The 10,751-nt window shown below is 48.8% G+C and overlaps 1 protein-coding gene across 1 annotated transcript in view; it reads left to right on the top strand.

The window, feature by feature from the left end:
- The first annotated feature begins 8,224 nt into the window (after nucleotides 1-8,224).
- The window catches only part of aire (autoimmune regulator), a 61,002-nt gene continuing 58,475 nt past the window's right edge, over nucleotides 8,225-10,751 (top strand). The window contains exon 1 of the mRNA XM_072473211.1: nucleotides 8,225-8,371. Coding sequence (XP_072329312.1) covers nucleotides 8,225-8,371 — 147 coding nt within the window. The remainder of the gene's footprint in view (nucleotides 8,372-10,751) is intronic.

The raw sequence follows: 10,751 nt of genomic DNA, 5'->3' as shown, positions 1-10,751 counted from the left end.
CAGTTGGCAGTGTTGACAGTGCTTAACTAGCTTCTTGATATCAGCGTTAATACCAGGCCACCATACATAACCCCTGGTAAGCATCATTGTCATGATATCCACATTAACATATCATGGTGCAATCACACACACACTGATGGACAGGTAGTTGGACCAACCAACACACACACAAGATCGCAGCCAATCACCAGTGAGAGCACACGCACTATAAAACAGGGAACACCACAGTTCCCGCTCATTCTACCAGGAGATAGCTCAGAGCACAGAGCTCACAGCGTGCCACTCAGACATACACCATGTGCTGAGTGCCTCACCAAGATAGTGCAAGGGCTGGGTCCACAGGTCAACTGGTGAAGTACGAACCACAGCCAGAAGTTAATAGTTATTATTGTACAGAACAATAAAACAAAGTTATACCATCTACAACCGTGTTGGTTCATTTGTGTATCGGAACACCCAACACGACAATCATCACCTTAGAGATGTCAGGATGAGCACTGTGTAATTCAATTAGGAGCAGCTCTCTGTCTGGTTCAGGAGCGACTACTCTTGCTCCCCAGAGTATGATACTATCCTGGCAACTCACTTCATTTTTGAGGGTAAAGAATGGCTCGATTTCCTCAGAAACTGTCTCATTTGCCCATTCTATAAGTATTTTGTTTCTGGGGCGGCATGTGGCGCAGTGGTTAGCAATGGGACTGTGGCGCTGAGGACCTGGGTTCAAATCCCGGCCCTGAGTCACTGTCTGTGTGGAGTTTGCACATTCTCCCTGCGTCTGTGTGAGTTTCACCACCACAACCCAAAGATGTGCAGGTTAGGTGGATTGGCCACACTAAATTGCCCCTTAATTCAAAAAAAAATAATTGGGTACTCTAAATTTTTTAAAGGAGTATTTTGTTTCTCACTTTGGACAGAAGTGGATCTCGATTGGCCCAGTTCCTGATCTGCTTCACCAAGACTGGCAACCTGTCTAAAAATTGTAATGCCGTGAAGATTTCTTGTGGTACTGGAGTACATGTGATACTTTCTTTCAAGGGTAGGTGACTCAGAGCATCTGATTTGCTACATGTATCCCTGGTCAGTGCTTGGAAGTATATTCGTAGGCAGAGAGTATCAACGCCCATCATCAAATTCTTGCCGAGGCAATCGGCGGGATAGCCTTGTTCTCTTCGAAGAGACCCAAGAACGGTTTGTGGTCAGAAATTATGGTAAAGTCTTTCAGTGGCCACATGTTGGTTGAGGTCACATGTTGGGTGGCTCCTGCTCGAGCCCTTCTTGCCCAGTTTTTGGGGTGAATTTTGTATGATTATTTGTTGGAAAGTTTAAGGAAACAGAAGGATCTCGAAAACTCAGAAAAGTAATCCTGTGAAAAAGAGGGCGAGCGAACGTCCACCAACGAATTTGGTGGGAAGTTCAACGGGAGGAAAGATGGCGGGAGCAGGCTTGCTGAGTGGGACTGTGCCTATTACAATGGATAAGCTGGCCGAGGTGATGGTGGGTGAGTTTGAGCGACTGTTTTCCAAGAACTTTGAAAGGCATCGCAAGGAGATGATGGCCTCGCTCAAGGAGTGGGTGGATGAGACTCTTGCCCCAATGAAGGAGGCTCTGGCAAAGACATTGAGGGCAATGCGGGAGCGAGGAGAGGTGTTGAATGAGGCATTATTGCAGCACAGTGACCAGTTCACCTCGATGTATGAGGATGCGTGGCGGGTGGTGCAGAGTAACAAAAGGGTGAGAGCCAAAGTGGAGGACATGGAGAACAGGTCACAAAGGCAGAATCTAAGGATCGTCGGACTGCTTGAGGGACTGGAGGGCCGGAGGCCAACGGAGTACTTTGCAGAGATGTTCACCACGTTGAAGGGCGAGGAGGAAGGCCCCCCTACCTCTACGTACTCGACAGGGCTCGCCGGTCACTCCGGCCGAAACCAAAGGTGAATGAGCCACCAAGAGCTGTGATAGTCTGCTTCCACAGCTATCAGGTGAAGGAAAAGGTGCTGAGATGGGCGAAGCTCAACCAATAGGTGAGGTGGGAAGACGGTGGTATTCGTATATACCAGTATCTCAAGGCGCAGCTGGCGAGCAGGCGGGCGGCATTTGGTCGGAAGGCAGACAGCATTATCAGAGACCCCTCCCATCCAGGCATTGCCTTCTTCCAGACCCTTCCATCTGGCAGAAGGTACAGAAGTCTGATGACCTGCACATCCAGACATAGGAACAGCTTCTTCCCCACAGCTACAACACTCCTCAACGACTCCCCCTCGGACTGACCTGTTCCCTGTAAGAACACTATTCACAACGCCTCATGTATTTGTTTTGTTTGGCCCCTTGTTCCGCACTGTACCCAATCACTGCCTGTCGATGTACCATTTGTCAATGTACTCTGTTGATTAGTCTTTTTGTCTATTATGTATGTACTGTGTACGTTCCCCCGGTCGCAGAAAAATACTTTTCACTGTACTTCGGTACATGTGACAATAAATCAAATCAAATCAAAATCAAGGCGGCATTGTACAAAAGCAACATGAGGTTTGGGGTGGTCTACCCAGCAAAACTGAGGATCCCACATAACTGCAAAGACTACTACTTTGAGACAGCGGAGGAGGTTGAGGTGTTCACGAAAGCGGAAGGACTGGGACTGAAATGGGTTTGTGCTTTGGTTGTGTTCATATTTTTTCTTTTTTTCTTCTCTTCTCTTTTTTCCTTTTTTTCACTTCTCAGGTTGTGTTTGGGAAGGGAGGATTTGGGACTCTGTGGTGATTTGTTTTGTTCTGGTGTGAGGGATTACTGTGTTGGTGGTTGGAAGGTCTGGGTGTGGGGGGCCTTTGTGTTGGTATTCTCTATGTGGGGGAGGGGGCTCTGGTAGGGGTTACCTTGCTAGCAAATGTAAGTTGGCTAGTGAGCAGGAGCAAAGTAGGGGGAGGGGCCACTGTCATTGGAGCCTGGATGGACATGTTTTGATGGGCTTGGGAAGTGTGAATATTGGGGGGATAGTGACAATACTGGGAGAGGTGGTTTCAAGAAGAAGGGGCTGGGGGTCTCTGAGAATGGCAGGGTGGGGGGAGAGTAGATGGCTGACGGTGACTAGGGGTAGGGCTGGGTCCCGCTTTTGGGCAGGGCTCTAAATGGTGACTATGACTGATAGGAGGGGCAGGGGTGTGAGAGACGCAGGTCCAGGTGGTAACATGGAACGTGCAAGGCCTGGGGGGACCGATGAAGGGAGCGAGAGTCTACTCGCATTCAAAGAGCTTGAAAGCCAATGTGGCGGTGTTGCAAGAGACTCACTTGAGGGTGAATGACCAGGCAAGGCTTTGGAAGGTCTAAGTGGCTCGGGCTTTGAAAGTAGGGCCCATTGGGGGTGGTGATCCTGGTGGGTATGAGGGTGAGGTTCCAGATGGAGAAGGTGGTCGATACCCAGTGGGGCAGGTACGTAATCGTAATGGGTGTTTTGGAGGGGATGTTGGTGGTGCTGGTTAACAAATTGGGACGACGTACGATATATGAAGAAGATGTTGTCTGCCATACCGTATTTGGATGTGCACCATTTAGTACTGGGGGGGGGGGGGGAGAGAACTTGAATACAGTGTTGAATCCGAAGATGGAAGCCAGGTTCGCTGACCCCTTCAGTGAGGGCGAAGGTGGTGGCTGTATTTATGAGGGAGATGGGAGGGACGGACCCGTGGAGGATTTTGCACCCGCAGGATAGGGAGAACTCGTTCTTTTCGCTAGTTCACAATGTGTATTCAAGGATTTAGTTTTTTGTCATGGGGAAGGCGCTGTTGGCCGGGGTGAGGAAAGCAGAATATTCAGCGATTGTTATCTCTGACCATGTTCCACATTAGGTGGATGTGGTCTTGGAGAAGACGTGTGGAGGTTGGATGAGGGATTGTTGGCGGACCCAAATTTTTGTACCAAAATGGGAAAGGTGATTGAGGATTATGTAGAGTTTAATAGGAGTGGGGAGGTTTCACTGTCAATGGTGTGGGAAGTATCGAAGGCAGTAGTGAGGGGCCATGTCATCTTATTTAAGGCTCAGACAGAGAGGCTAGAGAGGCACGACAGCGGTTGGTAGAGGAGATTTTGGAGGTGGATGGATGTTATGCAGAGGATCCAACTCCGGATCTTCTGGTAAGGAGGAAGGCCTGGTGAGGAGTAAGGAATTACAGGCGAGGTTTGACCTTCTGTCCACGGGAAAGGCGGTTCGGCAGCTGAGGCGGGTGAAGGGAGCTGTGTGCGGGTATGGGGAGAAGGCCTGCCGCTTGTTGGTGGGCCAGCTCCGCCGGCTGCGAGAGAAATTGTCCAGGTCCGGGATGGGACAGGGAGTTGGTGGTGGCCACTGGAGCAGGTGAACAAGGCATTTAAGTTCTGTAAGAATTTGTATAAGTCAGAGCCTCCGGAGGATGAGTCAGTCATGAGGGAGTTTTTGGGACGGTTGGAGAGTCCCGAAGTAGGAGAGGAGGAGAGGGCAGGGTTGGAGGAGCCAGTGGGGGTGGAAGAAATGCGGATGGCGAGAGGGAGAATGCAGGTAGGTAAGGTTTAGGGCCAGGTGGTTTCCCAGTAGAATTTTATCAAAAGTTTCTGGATAAGCTGCCGCCCTGTTGAAGTGGCTAAAGGGGCACCCACTGCCCGAGACAATTGGACAGGCAACCATTTCATTGCCGCTTAAAAGGTAAAAGGATCCGGTGGAATGTGGGTCGTATAGACCAATATCTCTGCTGAATATGGATGTCATGATATTGACGAAGGTGCTGTCGCTCAGGTTGAAGGACTATCTCCCGAAGGTAATTGGGGAGGATCAGACAGTGTTCGTAAAAGGCAGGCAGTTGTCGTCAAATGTGCGGCATATTTGAATATGGTGCTTTCTCCAGCAGAAGGGAGGAAGCTGGAGGTGGTGGTGGCGCTGGATGCAGAGAAGGCGTTTTATCATGTGGAGTGGAGCTATTTGTGGTGTTGGAGAGGTTTGGCATTGGGCCTAAGTTTGTGGCGTAGGTGAAATTGTTGAATAAAAATCGATGGCATTTGTGCGCACAAATGAGACAAATTCAGTGTACTTTCCGTTGCATAGGGGAACGAGACAGGGGTACCCCATGTCCCCTCCCTTCTATTTGCACTGGCAATAGAGCCCTTGGCCATAGCACTGAGGTGCTCAGAGAAATGGAGGGGGATAGTGAGGGGTGTGTGGGATATAGGGTGTCCATGTATGCTGATGATCTGTTTCTGTATCTGTATGTCTCCAACCCGGGCTCTTCAGTGGGGATATAATGGGGCTGCTTGGGATATTTGGGGCTTTTTCAGGCTATAAGTTAAATTTGGAAAAAAGGGAGCGGTTTGTGGTGTCTTCTCCATTGGCAGAAGTTGGGTGGGGCTGGGGGGGTGGAGGGGCGGGGATTTGTTGCCATTTCGGGTGGCAACAATCCACTTCAGGTATCTGGGAGTGCAGGTAGCCCGGGACTGGGCTCGGCTCTGGAAGTTGAACTTTACGAATCTGGTGGGCAGGATGAAGGCGGATTTACTGAGGTGGGTTAGCCTTCTACTATCGTTGGCAGTCCGGGTGCAGGCGGTTAAGATGAACATTTTGCAGTGGTTTTTATTTTTATTTCAGTGTCTACCGGCCCTTTTGCTGAAATTGTTTTTTATGGGGGTGGGTAAGTTGGTTTCACCATTTGTGTGGGCAGAGAAGGTGGCAAGGATTAGGATGATGGTACTTCAGAGAGTGACAGTCGGGGGGCCTGGCCCCTCCACACCTGTTATACTACGATTGATGTGGAGATGTGGACGCGTAACCTCAAACAAACCATTGTTTGCAGCAAACTACCCAGCCTTCAGAACAGTGACCACAACACCACACAACCCTGCCATGGCAATCTCTGCAAGACGTGCCAGATCATCAACATGGATACCACCATTACACGTGAGAACACTACCCACCAGGTCGTGGTACATACTCGTGCGACTCGGCCAACATTGTCTACCTCATACGCTGCAGGAAAGGATGTCCTGAAGCGTGGTACATTGGCGAGACCATGCAGACGCTGCGACAACGAATGAACGGACATCGCGCGACAATCACCAGGCAGGAATGTTCCCTTCCAGTCGGGGAACACTTCAGCAGCCAAGGGCATTCAGCCTCTGATCTCCGGGTAAGCGTTCTCCAAGGCAGCCTTCAGGAAGCGCGACAACGCAGAATCGCCGAGCAGAAACTTATAGCCAAGTTCCGCACACGAGTGCAGCCTCAACCGGGACCTAGGATTCATCCCCCACCATCTGGCCTGGGCTTGCGAAATCCTACCAACTGTGCTGGCTTGAGACAATTCACACCTCTTTAACCTGGGGTTACCCTATCTCTGGATCTGTAAAGATTTAATCACCTGCTAATGCTCGCATTCTAAGCATTGTCTTGCATCTTTGACTTTGTCTGTATACATGTTTCTGGAACATACCTCTTCATTCACCTGAGGAAGGAGCAGTGCTCTGAAAGCTATTGATTCGAAACAAACCTGTTGGACTTTAACCTGGTGTTGTAAGACTTCTTACTACACTACTATTGGGCAGCGAACGCTGAGAAGGTGCAGGGCTTGAGTAGGGAGATGGCGCTTTGTGGGTGAGGATGGAGTCAGGCTCTTGTAAGGTGTCGGGGTTGGGGGTGCTGCCAATGGCGCTGCTCCTGTTTGTCCCAGGGAAGTCCACTGGTGGTAGCCACGCTGAAAATATGGAGGCAATTTCGGCAGCACTTTAGGTTGGGGGCGGAGTTGAAGTTGATGCCGGTACGAGGGATCATGGGTTTGAGCCAGCTAGGATGGTTGCTAGGTTTCAGGGAAGGGAAGAATGAGGAGTAATAGAAATTGTGGACTTATTTTTAGAAGGGCGGTTTGCAGGTTTGGAGGAGCTGGGGGAGAAATTTGGGATCCCGCGAAGAGAGGTGTTCTGCTACATGCAGGTCCAGGATTTCTCGAAAAAGGTTTTTCCGACGTTTCCGATGGCACCACCCTCCTCGTTGTTGGAGGGGGTGTTGTCGCTGACGGGTTGTGAGGGGGGGGGGACGAAGTCAAAGATGAGCCAATTGTTTTGGGGAGTGGAGGACATTTGTGAGCGGTATGGGAGGAGCCCAGCCAATCATGTCCATATCCTCTGGTCCTGCCCAAAGTTGGAGAAATTTTGGAGGTCATTCTTCAGCAGTATGTCAGTGACCTTACATGTGGATTTAGAGCACAATCCCCTGGGGGCCATATTCGGGATGCCGGACTTGCTGGAGTTGCAAGGAGCAGGGGCGAGTGAAGGGTTTCACAAGAGATGGGGTTTGTTTATACTACATTTCACGGAGCTGGTTATCGTCAACAGCTAAGAGGGAGGGGAGGGGGCAAGGTTGTTCAGGGTGTTGCGGGGGGGGGGGGGGGGGCGAATTTGTGGTTGTGTGTTGGGTTTACTTTGTAATGTGTATGTTAAAAGATTGAAAATTGGAATATTTTTGAAAAAGGAAATAAATTATGGTAAAGTGTCCACCATGTAAGTACTGGTAGAGTTCCTTGATGCCAGCAACTATTGATCCTGGTTTTGGAATAGTTTCAGCTTCTGGTTCAGGACTTGACCCTGGTTTGGGAATAGTTTCTGTTCCTGGTTCAGGCTCTGCTCCTGGTTTGGGAATAGTTTTTGTTCCTGGTTCAGGCACTGATCCTGGTTTGGGAATAGTTTCTGGTTCAGGCACTGATCCTGGTTTACGAATAGTTTCTGGTTCAGGACCTGCTCCTAATTTGGGAATAGTTTGTGGTTCAGTCACTGATCCTTGTCTAGGATTAGTTTCTGGTTCATTTCCTGCTCCTGGTTTGGGAATAGTTTCTGGTTCAGGCACTGATCCTGGTTTGGGAATAGTATCTGGTTCAGGCACTGATCATGGTTTGGGAATAGTTTCTGGTTCAGGCACCTGATCCTGGTTTACGAATAGTTTCTGGTTCAGGACCTGCTCCTAATTTGGGAATAGTTTGTGGTTTAGTCAGTGATCCTGGTTTGGGAATAGTTTCTTGTTCAGTTCCTGCTCCTGGTTTGGGGATAGTTTTCGGTTCACGTTTTGGAGCGTATTCTGGTTTGGGTATAGTTCCTTTTTCTGGTTCAGGCACTGATCCTGCTTCGGGTCTAGTTTCTGGTCCTGGTTCATATGTTGCCTTTTTTCAACAGCTCCATGTTGTGTTCATATCTCTATAGACTGCTTACCTTTCCTTGCTTCTTCCACAGAATGTCGGGTTGTGACAGAGCTCCTGAGGTGGACCTCAGAAAGATGCTGAAGGCGAACAGGACGGAGATTTCAATGGCCATCGACGATCTCTTCCCATTTCTACATGGACTGGTGGACCATGACATCATCACTGAGCAAATATTCAAGGTATCAAAATGGGTCACATGCTTAGCTGAGCGATGATACTTCATGACAATGGACCGTGGCAACACAAACTGCAGTGGGGCTAAGAAGTGAGGCTGTGATAGAGCAAATTTACCCCATTCAGACTGTCGCTTTCATGTCATAGTAACACAGGAAATCTCAGGACCAAGAATGTCCATCAACTAATTGTCATAATATACACCAGTATATCATGGTGCAGACACACACACACACACTGATGGACATGCAGTGGGACCAATCAGCATACACAACGCCGCAGCCAATCACCAGTGAGAGCACACGCACTATAAAGACAGGGTACAGGAGAGTTCCCGCTCATTCTAGTAGCAGCCAGCTTGGAGCACAGAGCTCACAGCCTGCAACACAGACATTCACCATGTGCTGAGTGCATCATCTGGTCTGGTTAGGACTAGAAAGGGTCAACAGTTAAAGCTGGTATTGCATTTACCCACAGTTCAAGTATGTTAATATAGTTAACCTTATAATAAAATAGAGTTGCACCACTTCCAGTGTTGGTGACCTGTTTGTGATCCAGAACACCCAACACATCACTAATGTGCTCCATTTAGGCTACCTGTTTAATCATTAACAGTGCCTGACTCAGGTATCAGAGGCCAAATCAGTTTTTATCATAGAATTTACAGTGCTGAAGGAGGCCATTCGGCCCATCGAGTCTGCACCAGCTCTTTGAAAGAGCACCCTACCCAAGGTCAACACCTCCACCCTATCCCCATAACCCAGTGACCCCACCCAACATTAAGGGCAATTGTGGTTACTAAGGGCAATTTATCATGGCCAATCCACCTAACCTGCACATCTTTGGACTGTGGGAGGAAACCGGAGCACCCGGAGGAAACCCACGCACACACGGGGAGGATGTGCAGACTCCGCACAGACAGTGACCCAAGCTGGAATCGAACCTGGGACCCTGGAGCTGTGAAGCAATTGTGCTATCCACAATGCTACCGTGCTGCCCGTTTTAAACGAGCTGGAGTTCACACTTGGACAGAAGGTAAAAGGAGCTTCTCAGAAGCAGCAGAGTGCATAGACTAACTCCCTGTAACATGTACACGTGCATTGCTGCTGTCTAACCTTCTGCTCACAACATAGACACACATGGTAGTACAGTGGTTACCACTGTTGCTTCACAGCTCCAGAGTCCCAGGTTCGATTCCCGGCTTGGGTCACTGTCTGTGCGGAGTGTGCACGTTCTCCCTGTGTCTGCGTGGGTTTCCCCCTGGTGTTCCGGATTCCTCCTACAGTCCAAAGATGTGCAGGTTAGATGAATTGGCCATGGCAAAATTGCCCTTGGTATCCAAAAAGGTTTTAGTGGGGTTACTGGGTTATGGGGTAGGGTGGAGGTGTGGGCTTAAGTAGGGTGCTCTTTCCAAGAGTCGGTGCAGACTTGATGGGCCGAATGGCCTCCTTCTGCACTGTAAATTCCATGGTTCTATAATTCACACCATATTCCATCCAATGCTACAGATCTGGTTTAGTTATCCCGAGCTGCTTAATCCATGTTCTTATGTGAAACTCTTTGAAAAATTGATGGCATGGGGTGAGGCTGGTTGACCTGCAGCGACAGGCCCATGCAACCATTTTCATGCTAACCCTCAATCCACTTCACAGCTTAGTTCTGCAGAGAGAGTGTGAGTGACTGAATATGAGAGGTGGCAAATGTGTGGAAGAAGGTGGGGATTTGGGAGAGGGGATTTGGGAGAGAATACAGGGGGAAGGGATGGGATGGGATGGACAGAAAGTGCGAATGTATGAGAGAAAGGGAACCTAAGAGAATGAGAAAATGTCTGAGAGAGAAAAGAATGTGAGCAAGTGGCATACGTGTGACAGAAAACTAATTCGGAGAAAAAGAATGTGAAGGAACTTGAGCGAAAGGGATGATGAGAGGGGGAGAGTGAGAGAATGTGAGAATCAAAGTAATGAAAGGGAAAAAGAGGAACCATGAGCAAAAGATTGAGAATATGAGAAAGGAGAAGAGAAAGTGAGTCCCAGAGAATATGAGGAACAATTAGCAGGTGGGAGAAAATGAGAGTGAGAGAGAACATGAGTGCCAAAGGGGAGGACCATGAATTAAAGTCTGATAAAGAACGAGAGAGAGCAAACCATAAAAAAAGTAGAGAAAGAATACCGGAAATGAGAAATATGGAAGCAGCATGAAATAGAGTGGAAATGAAAACATGAAAGAGGTTTGAGTGATAGCAAGAAGTTCTGCACTCCACAAATGTGACTTTATACATCATTAACAGTTGAAGGGTCAGTTTCTACCCTTCCATCACCCAGTCTCAAATTCTTAATTCACCTTAATTCCGTGCACGGTTTCAGATTAATGACCAATTAAGAATTG

Source organism: Scyliorhinus torazame, chromosome 14 (assembly GCF_047496885.1).
Source record: "Scyliorhinus torazame isolate Kashiwa2021f chromosome 14, sScyTor2.1, whole genome shotgun sequence".
Classification (NCBI taxonomy): Eukaryota; Metazoa; Chordata; class Chondrichthyes; order Carcharhiniformes; family Scyliorhinidae; genus Scyliorhinus; species Scyliorhinus torazame.
This window is presented reverse-complemented; position numbering and strand designations above follow the sequence as displayed.